Here is a 17,591-nt window from a genome sequence, read left to right on the forward strand (position 1 = left end):
GAGAATAAGCTGTAAGGTTACCAGGACAGTCTTTGTTTCTAAGGACGTATGATTCCCCATAATGCGCAACTGCTTACCAGCGAGAGGCAGTTATGTGCGCGGGTCCGCTTCTCTTAGCTTGAGCTTCTTCCCAGCTCCGGTGCGCCCATTTCCAGTGACTTTCTCTACGAGCTTCTCTGAGCAGTTTGCTGAGTTTGACCGAACCTGTCTTCATGGGGCGATCAATGTGCCTGTTCCCGTCCTGGTCTCTGTTCTGCTTGCCTGTTCCTTTTCATTCCTTCTTTCCGATTCTTTATTGATGACATAACTTCATCACATCGTGTTGCTTTTTTGTTTGTTTGTTTGTTTGTTTTTTCCTGAGGACAGGCTCCCCTCTGTCGTGGTTCCGCTCGAGTGGGCAGCCGAGCTCCACCACAGCCGCTCTCTCACTCCCCCTCCTCAAAGAGGAATGGGGAGAAAATATGTGAAAAGGGCTCAAGGATTAAGATAAGGACGAGAAAATCACGCAATAATTATTGTAACGGGCAAAACAGACTCAGCATAAGGAGATAGTAAGATTTATTGCCTACAACTAACAAGCGAGAGAAGTGAGAAAACAAAGAAAAAAAACAAAAGCACCTTCCCCCCCCATCCACCCTCTTCCACCTCCTCCCCCCGAGCGGCGCAGGGGAACGGGGAATGGGGGTTATGGTCAATCTACAGCACTTCTTCTCTGCCGCTCCTTCTCGGTCACTCTCGTCCCCTGTGCTGTGGGGTCCCACCCACGGGATGCAGTCCTTGATGAACTGATCCGGCGTGGGCTTCCCACAGGCAGCAGCTCTTCCAGAACTGCTCCAGATATGGGTCCGTACCACGGGGTCCATCCCTCAGGAGAAAACTGCTCCAACCTGGGTCCCCTACGGGCAGCAGCTCCTGCCAGATCACCTGCTCCTGCGTGGGCTCCTCTCCACGGGCTACAGGTCCGGCCCAGAATCTGCTCCGGCAGGGGTCTTCCACAGGCGGCAGCCTCCGTCGGTGCAGGGCCACCTGCTCCACCGTGGTCTCCTCCACGGGCTGCAGCGTGGAACCCTGCTCCACCGTGGTACTCCATGGGCTGCAGGGGGACATCCTGCTTCACCATGGTCCTCACCACAGGACCCAGGGGACTTCTGCTCCGGCGCCTGGAGCACCTCTCCCCCTCCTTCTACACTGACCTTGGTGCAAGGCTGTTCCTCACTCCTCTCACTCTCCCAGCTGCTGTGTGGCGCAGCGTTTTTTCCCTGTCTTAAATATGCTCTCACAGAGGCGCAAAACAACATCGCTTATTGGCTCGGATCTGGAAAACAATGGGGCCCTTCCCAAACATGGGGCAGCTTCTAGATCTTTCTCACAGAAACCACCCCTATGGCTCCCTGCTACCAAAACCTTGCCACGTAAACCCACTACACCCTCTTATACCCTTCTCCCCACAGCAGTTCTTTTCAAAACAACTTTGGTCAAACAACTTCTAATGTAACAACAACAGCAAACACCCAGAAACATCCATGCCTTAATGGCTGGAGAACAAGAAACCCCATACTGCATGGAGTCTCCTGAATCACCCTTCTTTGTTCCCTCTAAACTCTTTTACATTCCTGATGGCCGACGTTTAGATGTAGAGCTTAGGGATATGGTTTAGTGGGGACTGCTAGCGTTAGGTCAGAGTTTGGACTCGATGATCTTGAGGTCTCTTCCAACCTAGAAATTCTGTGATTCTGTGATTCTGTGATCTTTAAGAGTCTGATGTTATCTTAACCACGGGGGTTTCCAACCCCCATGGCCACATTCCCAAATCTCCCCCTTCTTTATTAATATCAACCATTTTCTCGACACGAATTACCACTCCATATATAACAGAATGAAGATTCTCTCTTTTCTCTTTGCTCTGGGAAACGCCATAGAGACAGATGAAGAATTTGGGAAGAGAGTGTGGGTTCCCTGTGCAGAATCCAATGATGAAATCTGTGAACAAGGTAAGAGCAAGGGGTTGTGGCTGTGAAGGGTTTTGTTGCTTCCTTTTCCCCTTCCAAACCTGTTATTGAAGCATTAGACGTGAAATGTAGGATGTGTGTAGCACAGGAACTGATATTCCAAGTGCTAAGTGAAAGAGCCTAAAAAGATCAAGCTAAATAGGGCTTCTTTTTAATGCATGCCATTATGATGGTTTGGGTTTTAGAACAGTTTGTATTGTTTCCAAATTATCTACGGGTGAGTAATTGTTATCAGCCTCCTGACACCAGGACCTAATTAGAAAGTAAGAGCCTTAAATAGGCCATTTGCATAGTGAGCTTCCATATGTCTCCTTGTGCAATTTATTTGCTTCACTCCATTGAGATATAATGAGAATGAAACTCCTCAAACTTCCTTTGACTCTGAGGCTCTCTTCTTCATCTCCTCTGCAGTTAGAGGCCACTATTAAGAAGATAATATCTATTTCCCTTTGTTCAGAAAGAAAAAGCGACTGTACTGCTACCCTTATTCCAGATCAGACAAGTTTTTCTATTTCCCAGTTTCCAATGGAAATAGAATGAGAAACAGCCAAACAACCCACAGACAGCCTGTGAAAAAATGTAATGCTGTCAGAGAAAGCACAAGGAAGGTTAGGACAGGCTGATCTCGAAGGCATACTATCCACCATAACTAGGGCTCCTAAAAACCTGATGAGGACTAATGTCCTTGTTTTTTCAGCGGAAGTACAGGTCCCATTTAAAGAGTTCTAAGCTGGTTCTGTTTGGATTTCTTCCTTCCAGGATGTTATTAAGGGGGAAAGGTTGGTTCAAGGCTGCTTAAGTTTTGTCCTAGTTTTGAATATTTAGCTCAATCTGGAACAACACACATTCTGGGGCCCTCTGCTCACATAATTTTGCAAAGTGTGTTCTTTAAATATAGTTTCAGAAGATATCCTTTATTTCCAAACTCCTCTTACATGCATGACTCCACCCCATCCTTCATTCTTTTATTCCCATCATCCTGAAGGTAGCAAAACTTAAGCATATGATGGGGTGCCATTTTCCATAGGGATGAACTTTAATGACTGCTCAGTGTTGTCTTCTCTTCTCTGCTCTGCTCTCCTCATCAGGATCTTATTTCATTTCCTGGTGTAAGTCAGTTCCACATGCAATGATTTTGTTTATGATAACTCAGTTGCATGTTCCCTTCCAACAACTGCCGTTGCCTTCCAGAAGGGAGGTTAGTGTTGGTCCCCTTATGGTGATAATTATAATCAGACCTGTCATCCTTCACACAGTCTACGCTTATCACTTGGATTTAGGAGGATTTTTCCTAAAGCCTATTACCAGTGCAGCTTCTTAGGGAAAAATAGTCATGACTTTTCAGCTAATTTTTGATGGCTCTCAGGTTTGAAAGCACAGAGAGGAGCAAAATGACTGCCAGTTGCAGTTAAAGGCACTGTCTGTCTATCGGGGTGTAAAGCTCTGCTTCTGGAGAGCAGGGATAGAGAGACAGTCTGGGGAGCACAGCATTTTAATGCATCTGTGACAACTCTTCACATGTGCAGGAGACACAAGGCAGTGCTTTTTCCAACTGCAGCACTCCCCACCCCCCGAGCTCTGCAGACCTGCCAGACAAGGGCTCCAGGTGTCAGGCGGTGCTTGGCAGTGGCACCTTCTCTCCCTGCTGTTTTGGGCAGCTATCTGTGGTTCTGCCTGTGTCAAGCTGCTTGGCCACGGATGGCCAGAGGAGAGGCTGCTGTTTGCGGCGATGGCTGGAGGTGATGGACAGCATCCAGGGATGGGCTCAGCAATGGACTAACGGACCCGCTGCCACCTGCATGCGGCACTGCGGTGGTGACTGACTGGCCAGTGCCATGGTGGGAAGTCTCTCGGTGTTTTCTCTATCCCAGGACATGTAGAAAATTGCTCACCCTAGTGTTTTTCACTGGGAGAGGCATCTCACCATTTAGTAGAATCCCCCTCATTTTCACTTCATTACTCCCATTGATATGCTAATAACCTCTTTCTTTGGCTTTTGCTTTTTGCTAACTTAAAAAAGCAATATGACAGTTTATAGCATTTCATTAGTCTAAATGAGTGATGTATTTTTCAGTCCCTCCTGTGTTGTCACCATGCTCTTTATGTTCTCAGAGAGCTGGACTCCCTTGGTCATGGCAGGAGTTGAAGATGGTCAGTGCTTTTTAGCTTTTGTAGCAGAGGAAATGGTGGGACAGTGGGAACTTGTGTTCTCTGCAGCTATGTACTGACAGCATGCAGGGATATGATTTGCCTTTGTTTTATTTAAATTTACTGGCAACTCAAGATTTATCTATCAGGTGTCACTCCCTGAAGGAAGATAAATACCACATAGCAAAGACTTCATCTATTATACAAACAGATTTGAGGCTTTGCTATTGCATTTCCCTGCCTGCTGTAAGGAGTAAAAATGCCTTTGGCTGAACAGACCGAGTGATACTTAGCGGTAACATCTTATGACCTCAGCTGAGATCTCAAGCCATGTTAGTGGAAAGAATATGATGTGATGGAAAGAGGGCCAGGAATAGCCTTTTTATCGTGAGACCCTTTCTGTGAATATCCTTCTTTGTTATATTCAGGTGGTTAATCACTGGAGCCAGGACCATCATTTGAAAACAGGGGAGTGAAATATTGGAACAGGTGATCCAAACACACTCGAGTTTGCCAACTCCAGTTGGATATTACAGCTTACAGTTTCTCCCTAATATTCTCCTACCCTCCTGTTTCTATCAAGCGTGGGTGACGTTGCAACATTTGCTGTCATTAATAACCCCATTTTGGCAGGAAAATCTACACAAAATGGACCCTGAGTCCTTGGACTGCAGGGAGCTGCAGTCCCCAAATCCAAGGGATGCACATTGTGAATACGGATATCTGACACTGAAGGGAAGCACTCACATGGAAATGTCTCCCTGTCATTTTTGAGATAATAAAGGTAATGCTTAAACCTATTTCAACCCTATTTAGAAAAAAATGTAGGTTTTAAAAATTTATAGCCCTGCTAGTGTTTTTCTTTTAATGGAACCAGAGACAAATGAGAATAACTTTTACATCAGTCTTGCTTACTTCCTGCTCAGGATTTTTCCTTAAACTTTGTGGTAGGTTTAAATTAGCCTCCTTTTTATCTTAATGGCCAATATTAATATTCAGCATCCTGGATAACTACTCATGAAGAAGAATGCTCATTCCCTGCTGACTCTGCACATCGGGAATGGTTGTGCCCAAGTTTGATCTGGCTGCCAAGGCCACTTCTGGTGAGGAAGGACAGGCGCTGGTGAAGTCCGAATGTTTTCTGGTCTACGTGAGTCGTGCACAGGTAGGCCCTGCTGGTTATGGAGTCTGCAGCATAGTCCTGCACGTGCTAGAGTGGGGATGTCTGAGTTGTGCAAGTGTTGTTTCTTCTTGAGCCGAATGATCTGCTTGTTTCCCCAAAGGGAGAGAGAAGGGCTGGCAGTGCAAGAATCCTGAGCTACTCTCAGTGTAGTGGGGATGCTGAGGCACCAGGTCTGGAAAACAATAGCTGCCACAGCCCTAAGGAAACTCTTTGAAAATGAGAAGGTTATGGAGGTGGAGGAAATACACAGCAGGGCACCATCTCCTCTTATTTCCCCCAGCCTCTTCAATCAGGTGCCTGCTGGGCTTCCCACTCCTCCTGCCTTTAGCAGTAGATCATAGGATCATAAGGCATTATCTGTTGGCATTAACTCATCCACCATCCTCCTGGCAGTATAGCTCCCCAAGTCAGGGAGCCGCAGCGAAACATGGATACTATGAGCCTACATTGGGCTTTGAACTGCAGCTGCCAGGGCTACAGAGGTGTCCAAGCAGGAACTGCAAGGAGGCACCAGTTCCCTGACACCAGTCTCCACCACCTTTCCTATGGGTGCTGCAGAAGGTGGGTGCAACACCGAAAAAGTGCTGCTGCTGAAATACAGCTGGACAAGTATACATGGACAATAATACATATAAATACATGGACATAATATAATAAATACGTGGACGAGTTCTGGAGCACCGCAAGCAAAGCTGTTCGAAGAGGTGGGTTCCTCGGAAAGGTGCCTGTCTGAGAGTAGCAGCTTCTTCTGGTAGCTTGGAAACCTTGCCACCAAGAAGGCTTTGTGGTGTGCGTGGTGATGAAAGTGTAGGTATGAAATGCTTCCACCTTCTAGTGCTTGGGTCCCTGTGGGGAGCAGGAGCTTGTCCAGGCTTGGGTCACACCGTACCAATATCTTCTTTCTTGGTGTGGGATTGGCTTAGTGCCACTGGGTCTTCTGCCAGATGGCCCCTGTCTCGAAATACTCAGTTCTTCTAAAGGCGAACTCTTGTGTTCAGCTTCTTGTAGCTCAGAGGGACCCATGGAAACAGGCTCACTGGGCTTCAGGTCAGCACAGAAGCTCATAGAGAACATCTTACAGTCCTCCAGAGTAGTATGGTTAGAGCATATGGTAACTACTGGAGGTAGGATGCTTTGTTGGGGGCATGCGATTTAAAGCGACAAGTGTTGAAGTTGTAGTGCCAGGCAGATGACAGTGGTGTAGGATGAGGCAAAGAGAACAGCGGTTTGTTTCTGGAGTTAAGCTGCCTGTGTATAACATCTTTGGCATTTTAAACAGAGAACATCTGGTTCCTTACAATTATTAGACACCAGAGATCTCTAGTATCTCACTGAGTAAGAGTGGTATCACGAACCAACAAAGGTTATTGTTATAACCAAATTTAGAGCCATACATCTCCCTTCACCTTACTGGAAAGTGGTGATCTTGGGCAGGAGAAGGGGAAGAATGACATTTATGTCATACCAGTTGTTATAAATTAGACCACACAATTTACTGGTCTATTGAAATTATTTTATTAATCAAGTAAGCAGACACAAGCAAAACAGCTCTGGGCGGCTGGGGAGTCTCTGCTCCACCACAGCACGCAACTTCCCCTTTCCAGTGTCGCTGTTTTATAGCATTGAAGTTCCGGCTTGTCGAGACTTGTCAAGACTTGTCGAGACCTGTTGACTTGTCGACTTGTCGAGACCTGTCCTGAGACTGCGCAGTCTGTTGTTGGGGGTCGTTATTCTTCCTCCAGTGATCATGCGTTGTGCTTGTGTTCAGGTGGGGGCAAAACAGGATGTCTTGCTTTGTCCCCTTGTTACAATGCCGTGAGTTGTGAAACCTTATCTCCTCAGTAGATTCTTTAAATTCTCAAGGACAATGAACAAACCCCTACTAATTTATCACAATCCCTCCTTTTTCTTTTTCTAACATATTTTGTTCATTGAATTTTTGCAATATCTGCTTGCTGAGCATCAAAGTTTCTGCGTTGTCCTCCTCCTGCTCAAGAGATTCATACTTAGCACGCACAAGCATAAGATGAGCAGCTTCTAATCGACTTTTCACAATTGCGATTACTTGATTGAATATACATGGTCCAAAAGTCAGTGTTAATATAAGTAACAACAAGGGGGCCCTGCTATGGCTGATAGCAGGGTAGTAAGCCAAGGTGAGTAATTAAACCAGGATTCATACCAATTCTGACGAGCCTCATTTTCCCTTTTGCATTTTTCTAATCCTTCCCGCAATTTAGTCATTGTATCCCTTACCACCCCAGTATGATCTTTACCAGATGGTATTCAGCCACTGTGTGATGGGTATACATATACTCTTCAGTGTGGTATAGAATCCTTGGTATAATGACCACCTGTACACAAAAATCATGAGATGTGTTAAACAATTTTAAAGATAGGCAAGGAGTGTCTCCCAACAACGAACATACCCACCTAATGTTATTTGCAGGAATACATCTACCTTTTCCCGTAACTTGGGTCAAAGTTATCCCGATTTCCTGTGAATATGGGGGCTTAACACTTACACATAGCCAGTACCCTTCAGTTATCTCCTCGGGTACAACCCCTTTCTTTTTTAAGCAGTGTGGGAAAGGATAACTCTGTCAACTTACTAGTAACCATTTGTGTGTTTGGTATTTTTTTTTTTTTCAGTGGCATGGCACAGATCATTTTTATCTCTTGGAACTGTGCCGATAAAACACTGTAGTAGGTTGGGCAGTCCCAGGTATATTTACAGTCTGGACAACCAAACCTTCCCCTAGTAACTCTTTATTAGGCCCGACTACCTTGGAAGTCTCGGGTTTTCCCTTCTTTATTAGTATGCGTCCTCCCCTATCTGTTCCGTGTTCGTAAAATCTGACATTTTTCCTAGTACCCAGCTAGTATCGTCCAAGTTTGTTATATTTATATATAGAACCTTGCAAATTTATTTCCGTGGAAGGTTCCTGTATACCCTATACCATGCCCTCACCACTTGTAACGGGGATCCAATTGTCGGTTACAACTTTGCAGCCCATATCCCACTTGTAAGAATTTATCCCGACCAGCCCCAAGTGTCCAGTCTGTAGCAATGGTTTCACACCCCCGGTATGCACAATAATACGCGTTCAGGCATTTACAGTACCCCCTTCCCAGGTTAGAACTTGGGCAGAAATAAAATCCCACATATTCCCAGCATCGGGGCCTCGAGCCCAGCTGACATAGTGTAGAAGTAAAGCTTGGCCCCCCCCGATGTTATCTGGGTTGCAATAACCTGTTGATCTTCGAATCGACTTAAAGTCCATTTAAAAGGTTGGTGGGGGTGGTGTTGAGTCGCTATGCAGGATGAAATCACTGCGAGAACCCCCAAATACCGATAGGAATGGCTGAGGCCCATGTCTTTCCCCACTTATTCACTCCTCTGCCTCACTCGTCAGTTGGGTTGCAGCCAACTACGAGGTTTTAGTTCTTCTCGGCAGCAGTAGTGTTCTTCAGGGGAGAGCCTCTACCTTAACCCACGGTACCTATCGAGTTCGTCGCAATGTGAGCTTCAGGTCTTTGTTTCCTGGAGCGATCTCCCACATCTTGTCACTGGTGGGTCCTTTAACACGGCTGGCATGTGTCCATCCTTTCTCCGCAGTCCAAACGGCTGTTTCTGTAGTAAGCAAAACAACATAGGGGTCTTCCCCATCGTGGCGTTAAAAAGAGTCTCTTTCAAAGTCTTAATTAGAATTGAGGGTGATCAAGTGGCAATTCCAAGTCATAGGGCATACCATATAGCATTTCAAAAGGAGAAATTCCTACATCAGTTCTGGGCTGCATCCATATGTTTAACAGTGCAAGGGGTAAGCATTTTACCCAAGAAGCCTTAATTTCCAGCATAAGTTTTGTTAGTTGTTTCTTAATTTCACCATTCATTCGCTCTACCTTTCCAGAAAAGGAGGGGTGCCAGGGGCTGTGAAAATCCCACTCAATCTCTAAGGCCTGCTTTAATCCTTGCAGTAAAGCTTTACACTCATTCAGTCACGTGGTCAATTAGGACAAACAAGTAACTCAGTAAAGTCTACCTGTATACTTTGGAAAGGTCAAAGCCCTGGCTCCCGTCCCCCTCTAGATAGGTTACAGAAGACCTTTTTTATTTACCTTTTGACATATGGTACATCCTCTGCATGTGTGCTTCCCTAAAGTATATATTTCTACACAGACATGCTTTCTTAGAACAACATCACACATTGCTTGCACCTCCCAATGACTCTTCTGATGTAAAACAGTTAATATTTACCTCATTATCACTTTATTCAGCATTTCTCTCCCATTGGGGAGTATCCATTTTCCTTAAAATGATCCACATATTTGTAACATTAATACCTCCTTGGGAGGTTGTAATTGCTCCAAAACCTTTTTTAGAATTTACCCAAATAGATAGGTGGCCCTGTAAACCCCTGAGGTAAAATTGTCCACCTATATTGTTGCTTCCACCCCCATTTCAGAGTCTTTCCAGTCAGAGGTGAATATACGTTTACTCTCAGGGCCTGAGAGCACTCCATTAATAACACTGTTATTCCAGTCTAACAATTTACTATTTGAATGCCCAATTTAATCATCAAATCCCTTCCCAACAAGTTAGTTTCCGCCTTGGATACATACAATAATTGCCCAGTGATCATTTTATCCCCTGGTCTCAGCTTAGTATTCCCCAAAAGTGGCACTGTTATCCCAGTACCTTCTACCCCCATCACATTTAGGGTTTCATTAGTTAATTTAATCCCTGAAGCTTTACAAGTCAGTAATGACTTAGCTGCCCCAGTGTATTGGGTTTGCTGGCAAGGTTCGGGGGGGGGGTGTGTGGGAGTGGGAAACTGCAGTGGCAGCCCCCGTGAGAAAAACCCAGAAACCTCCCCGTGGTAGGTAAGGGACAATTTCATCTGGCCCCAAAGGGGCCCACTGCTGCCCAGAGCCAAGCCATGAGCAACACAGTCCGTGCCTCTGTGAGAGCACATCCACGAAAACAAACAGACAAACAAACGAACAAAACCCTGCTGCTCAACAGCAGTTGGGAGAGCGAGAAACCCCTCCGCAGACACCAAAGTCAGTGCAGAAGGAGGGGGAGGAGGCGCTCCAGGCGCTGGAGCTGAAGCCCCCCTGCGGCTGCTGGAGAGGCCCCTGGTGGAGCAGGCTGTTCCCCCCCCTTCCCGATGCTTGGGAAACTGAACAAACATCACAGCAAATATGCAAATATACCAAAACTTCTAGACTGTTACTTAGATAATGCCTACATCCCCTTTCCCTGCTCATTCAATTTCAAACAGCTCTGTTAAATACTACATGCCACACCTTTAAACCCTTTAGCAACCCTTTTAACACTTCCTTTATCTTTCTCCAGCCCGTACTTTTCTAATACCAACACCAAAGGCTCAGTCAGAGTCCAACTTAATTCCATACCTTTTCCCTCCAAGATACTGAAACAACATATCAATCAATATACCATATTTCATCCCATTTTCCTTCTTTCCACAAAAACAACATTAACTGTAATATGGTGTTATAATTAATAGTTCCATTTAGGGGCCACTCCGCTCCATCCTCTAGTTTATAAAGTGGCCACCATTGATTACAATATTTGATAAGAGTTCTTTTACTTTCTGTACCCTCTCACCCCACTATATCCCTCCAATGTGTTAGTATACACCCTAGGGGGCTTTTCCTCGGGGTTTCTTTGCTTTGAACATTTCCTATTGTAATCTACAGTGGTTAATATTCCACTGTTTTCCTAGAAGCTCTTTACTAGTCAATCCCAATCCCTCCAAAATTCACAATATATAGATACACAAATAAAATCAAACCACTGTAAATTAACTGCCTGTTGACAATTACACTGAGGACATTTAAAGCTGATGAGCCGATGATATGCCTGGGCAAATTTTGTTCCCTTAGACATACACCTCAATGGCAGTTCTTATATTTACATATTTACATATTAACATATGAATAAAAGAATACTTTAACAAAAATGCCCGGGCTTTTATATATACAATATACAATGTACAGTTATTATTCCAGTTAGAATTATTCCTCAGCAGCTGCAAACACTATGCCAGTTGCCATTAAAGCTTGCTTACCGTCCTCCTGTCCTTTTCTTAAAATCTCGGACATCCCCAGAGTTAATGGGGATGGCCACATATTCCATTCCTGGCTGGGGTCCGCCCAATTGCTATTTCTCGTAGGGGATATAATCCCTCCCTTAAAGCAGATTTCTGATTTCTTGCCCTGCTTCTGGTTACCGGCCCCTGTGTTTCATGATCCGATTCGATTCTCCTGGATTAGCTAATTCGGGGAGTCCATTAAGGACGGGAGCCGTTGGTGCGGGCGGTGGAATATAGGGCGGGGGTGGTGTCAGGACTTCTAAGTCCTTTCTCTTTTTATCCCACCATCCTTTTTCTTTTAGAGGATATAGATGCATCCTCGCATCTGAATTTATCCAGAGGTGCACATACTCACTTTCTTCTAGACTAAAAGGGTTCCTTTGAGTTTACATAAATATTTAGGCCTGACAAACCCAATCTTCAAAAGACCCAAATACAGGCCAGTAAAGGTGGTCTCCTCGAATCTGTTTACCACCCCAAACTTCAACACAATAATGTATCATTTTTACTTTATTCCTTCCCCGCCTAAAAGGGGAATCCTGCCAATTTTTAATCATTAATCCCGGGGTAACCTAACATCAGACGTTACCCCACCCATGGGACCAGAAGGCTTACTCTTCTTCTGTCCCATCTTCCAGAGTGCCCTCACACGCACACACACACGCTCCCCCTTTTCGTGGCCCAGTCCCTCGCGGGATGTGGGAACCGCACTACCGAGGGATCCGCTCTCGCTTCGTCCGCAATTGGACGTCTCAGTTGTCACACTCTGGGAAACCCAACCCCAACCGAATGGAACACCGGCCTATACTTACCCACCCCGTGGGTCTTCGTTCGGGCTTCGTGCACAAAGGTTGCCTGGGGTTTACTGGTTTTATTTGCTTGTGTCTAATTTTGGGTTCGTCGGTGAAGGGTTTGAATGAAAGTAGTCCTAGCGAAGGCCGCTGAAATCAGCAGGGCGCCCCCTCCGAAGGTCTTTCAATCAGATTTGCCTTCATCCGAGTCACGGCACCAAATTGTTATAAATTAGACCACACAATTTACTGGTCTATTGAAATTATTTTATTAATCAAGTAAGCAGACACAAGCAAAACAGCGCTGGGCGGCTGGGGAGTCTCCGCTCCACCACAGCACGCAACTTCCCCTTTCCAGTGTCGCTGTTTTATAGCATTGAAGTTCCGGCTTGTCGAGACTTGTCAAGACTTGTCGAGACCTGTTGACTTGTCGACTTGTCGAGACCTGTCCTGAGACTGCGCAGTCTGTTGTTGGGGGTCGTTATTCTTCCTCCAGTGATCATGCGTTGTGCTTGTGTTCAGGTGGGGGCAAAACAGGATGTCTTGCTTTGTCCCCTTGTTACAATGCCGTGAGTTGTGAAACCTTATCTCCTCAGTAGATTCTTTAAATTCTCAAGGACAATGAACAAACCCCTACTAATTTATCACACCAGTGCCTTAGGCTGCATCTGTCTTAAGCAAATGAAGTGGCATCTGGGAACGTTGCTGGGCACGGGAATGAATATATATGGGTATATTCAAACTAATAGACCTTGGCATTCTTTTGGTCCATGAAAACTAGCAAATTTTTAAATCATTCCTAAGCATGGATCAGGGCTGTGGTGGTTTTACTCGGGTGGGCAGCCGAGCTCCACCACAACCGCTCTCTCACTCCCCTCTCCTCAAAGAGGAAGGGGGAGAAAATACAACACAAAGAGCTCGAGGTTTGAGATGAGAAAGGTTTAATTAAAGGGAAAGGGAATGGGGAGGAAAAACAGAAATAGAAGAAACAATCAGTCCGCGCGGAAGCACAGAGAAAAGGAAAAAAAATTATTATCTACTTCCCATCAGCGAGCGGTGTTCGGCCACGTCCTGGGAAAGCAGGGCCTCAAACGCGTAGTGGTTGTTCAGGAGGAACAGCCCCCTCCCCCACGAGAGCCCCCTTTTTATTGCTGAGTGTGACATCAGGTGTTATGGAATATCCCTTTGATTGGTTTAGGTCAGCTGCCCTGGTTATGTCCCCTCCCCATCACTTGCCCACCCCCAGCCTGCTGGCTCTCGGGGGCTTGGAAGGAGTCCTGATGCTGTGCCAGCACTATGCAGCAATAGACAGAACACTGGAGTGATATCAGTGCTGTTCCAGCTACAAGTGCAGAGTACAGCACTGTGTGGGCTGCTGCAGGGAAAGGTGACTCCATCCCAGACCTGGGATGGAGTCAAAGTTAACCTGTCGTTGGTTCTGCAGTGTCCTCCTACAACACATAACTTGGATAACAGATTATTTTTCTCCCAAGGTTAAATCTCCTTGAGGCACGCACCTGATATCCCCATCTTTCTGCGTTACCCACAAGATATACCTTGGTCCTTGGGCAAAGACAATCCCACGAGTGGGTTTGCCTTTTCCCATGGCAGGGGCAACCCACACCGCCTTCCCCATCCACTTTCCCACATGCACTACGGGGACTTTAGCTTCTCCCACAGTGTGTAGGGGGTTTGTTTCAGTAGGACCAGGATGGCTGTCAAGCCCCCTGTTGTTAACTAGCCAAGTGGCCTCTGGTAGATTTATATCCCAATGTTTCCACGTCCCAGCACCCAATGCTCGCAGCATAGTTTTTAACAATCCATTGTACCTCTCAACCTTCCCAGAGGCTTGTGGGTGATAAGGGATGTGATACACCCACTCAATACCATGTCTCTTGGTCCAGGAGGTGACAAGATTGTTTCGGAAGTGACTCCCATTGTCGGACTCAATTCTTTCTGGTGTACCATGTCACCACAGCACTTGTCTTTCCAGGCCCAAGATAGTGTTTCGGGCCGTGGCATGGTTTACAGGGTATGTTTCCAGCCACCCAGTAGTTGCTTCTACCATGGTAAGTATGTAACGTTTGCCTTGACGGGTTTGTGGGAGAGGTCCAATGTAGTCAGTTTGCCAGGCCTCACCATATCGAAATCCAAGCCATCTCCCCCTATTCCAGGGAGACTTTACCCTCATGGCTTATTTGATTGCAGCACAGCACTCACACTGATGGGTAACCTAACCTGTGTGATGGCCTCAGTGGTCAGGTCCACCCCTTGATCACGAGCCCATCTGTATGTGGCATCCCTCCCCAGATGTCCTGATGTTTCATGGGCCCATCGAGCTACAAACATCTCACCCTTACAATCCCAGTCCAGGACCACCTGAACCACTTCAATTTTCGAAGCTCAATCCACTTCTTTGTTGTTCTGATGTTCTTTGGTGGCATGATTCTTAGGCATGTGAGCATCTACATGATGTACCTTTACAGCCAGGTTTTCTACCCGAGCAGCAATATCTTGCCACAGGGTAGCAGCCCAGATAGTTTTACCTCTGTGTTGCCAGTTGTTCTGTTCCCATTGCCGCAGCTACCCCCACAGAGCATTTGCCACCATCCATGAATCAGTGTAGAGATACAATACTGGCCATTTTTCTCTTTCAGCAATCTCTAGGGCTAGTTGTATAGCTTTCACTTCTGCATACTGACTCAACTCACCTTCCCCTTCCATGGCCTCCACAACTCATCGTGTGGAGCTCCACACAGCAGCTTTCCACTTCCGATGGCTCCCTACCACATGGCAGGATCCGTCAGTGAACAACACATACTGCTTTCTGTCTTCTGGCAACTCATTGTATGGTGGTGCTTCTTCAGCACGAGTTATCTCTTCTGGCGGTACTCCGAAATCCCTGCCCTCCGGCCAGTCCACGATCTCTTCCAGGATTCCTGGGCAGTTGGGTTTCCCCATTCGAGCCCGCTGTGTAATTAACGCTACTCACTTACTCCACGTAGTGTCAGTTGCATGATGTGTAGTGGGGATTTTCCCTTTGAACATCCAATGTAACACAGTGTCGTGGTTCCGCTCGAGTGGGCAGCCGAGCTCCACCACAGCCGCTCTCTCACTCCCCCTCCTCAAAGAGGAATGGGGAGAAAATATGTGAAAAGGGCTCAAGGATTGAGATAAGGACGAGAAAATCACGCAATAATTATTGTAACGGGCAAAACAGACTCGGCATAAGGAGATAGTAAGATTTATTGCCTACAACTAACAAGCGAGAGAAGTGAGAAAACAAAGGAAAAAAAAAACAAAAGCACCTTCCCCCCATCCACCCTCTTCCACCTCCTCCCCCCGAGCGGCGCAGGGGAACGGGGGAATGGGGGTTATGGTCAGTCTACAGCACTTCTTCTCTGCCGCTCCTTCTCGGTCACTCTCGTCCCCTGTGCTGTGGGGTCCCACCCACGGGATGCAGTCCTTGATGAACTGATCCGGCGTGGGCTTCCCACAGGCAGCAGCTCTTTCAGAACTGCTCCAGATATGGGTCCGTACCACGGGGTCCATCCCTCAGGAGAAAACTGCTCCAACCTGGCTCCCCTACGGGCAGCAGCTCCTGCCGGGTCACCTGCTCCTGCGTGGGCTCCTCTCCACGGGCTACAGGTCCGGCCCGGAATCTGCTCCGGCAGGGGTCTTCCACAGGCGGCAGCCTCCATCGGTGCAGGGCCACCTGCTCCACCGTGGTCTCCTCCACGGGCTGCAGCGTGGAACCCTGCTCCACCGTGGTACTCCATGGGCTGCAGGGGGACATCCTGCTTCACCATGGTCCTCACCACAGGCCGCAGGGGACTTCTGCTCCGGCGCCTGGAGCACCTCTCCCCCTCCTTCTACACTGACCTTGGCGCAAGGCTGTTCCTCGCTCCTCTCACTCTCCCGGCTGCTGTGTGGCGCAGCGTTTTTTCCCTGTCTTAAATATGCTCTCACAGAGGCGAAAAACAACATCGCTTATTGGCTCGGATCTGGAAAACAATGGGGCCCTTCCCAAACATGGGGCAGCTTCTAGATCTTTCTCACAGAAACCACCCCTATGGCTCCCTGCTACCAAAACCTTGCCACGTAAACCCACTACATTCCACCCCTCGCCTCTGTTAAAAGCATATTTAAGACTACTCACAACATACTCTTACTTTACAATTATCACAACAACCTTCACAAACTTCACTTACATCAAAAAGAAAAAGAATTCACCACACCAAAATGAACATAACATCATCACAGCACCGACAAGGTGGACATTTTACACACACACCACCCCTCGTCCCTTCACCACACTAACATATCACAGTTACTGCTTTCCTAAATTCTTCACAACTTGTACATTCCTAACAATCATCCTGCACATATTTTTGCCCGTTACTTCTACTAACTATCATCCTTATCTCAAATTCCTTGAGCCCCACGTTGGGCGCCAAAAAAGACTGTCGTGGTTCCGCTCGAGTGGGCAGCCGAGCTCCACCACAGCCGCTCTCTCACTCCCCCTCCTCAAAGAGGAATGGGGAGAAAATATGTGAAAAGGGCTCAAGGATTGAGATAAGGACGAGAAAATCACGCAATAATTATTGTAACGGGCAAAACAGACTCGGCATAAGGAGATAGTAAGATTTATTGCCTACAACTAACAAGCGAGAGAAGTGAGAAAACAAAGGAAAAAAAAAACAAAAGCACCTTCCCCCCATCCACCCTCTTCCACCTCCTCCCCCCGAGCGGCGCAGGGGAACGGGGGAATGGGGGTTATGGTCAGTCTACAGCACTTCTTCTCTGCCGCTCCTTCTCGGTCACTCTCGTCCCCTGTGCTGTGGGGTCCCACCCACGGGATGCAGTCCTTGATGAACTGATCCGGCGTGGGCTTCCCACAGGCAGCAGCTCTTTCAGAACTGCTCCAGATATGGGTCCGTACCACGGGGTCCATCCCTCAGGAGAAAACTGCTCCAACCTGGCTCCCCTACGGGCAGCAGCTCCTGCCGGGTCACCTGCTCCTGCGTGGGCTCCTCTCCACGGGCTACAGGTCCGGCCCGGAATCTGCTCCGGCAGGGGTCTTCCACAGGCGGCAGCCTCCATCGGTGCAGGGCCACCTGCTCCACCGTGGTCTCCTCCACGGGCTGCAGCGTGGAACCCTGCTCCACCGTGGTACTCCATGGGCTGCAGGGGGACATCCTGCTTCACCATGGTCCTCACCACAGGCCGCAGGGGACTTCTGCTCCGGCGCCTGGAGCACCTCTCCCCCTCCTTCTACACTGACCTTGGCGCAAGGCTGTTCCTCGCTCCTCTCACTCTCCCGGCTGCTGTGTGGCGC

At 47.3% G+C, this 17,591-nt stretch overlaps 1 protein-coding gene across 3 annotated transcripts in view; it reads left to right on the forward strand.

Annotated features, from left to right (window-relative positions):
- Positions 1-17,591, forward strand: part of SETBP1 (SET binding protein 1) — a 401,006-nt gene that overhangs the window by 160,613 nt on the left and 222,802 nt on the right. For 2 of the 3 annotated variants that reach the window (XM_084304399.1, XM_084304398.1), the window contains exon 4: positions 1,920-1,991. The exons of the other annotated variant lie outside the window; for it this stretch is intronic. In XM_084304399.1, the coding sequence (XP_084160525.1) occupies positions 1,920-1,991 (72 nt within the window). The remainder of the gene's footprint in view (positions 1-1,919; positions 1,992-17,591) is intronic. 3 annotated transcript variants of the gene reach the window in all.

Source organism: Netta rufina (genome assembly GCF_964035555.1).
Source record: "Netta rufina genome assembly, chromosome: W".
In the NCBI taxonomy this organism is placed as follows: domain Eukaryota; kingdom Metazoa; phylum Chordata; class Aves; order Anseriformes; family Anatidae; genus Netta; species Netta rufina.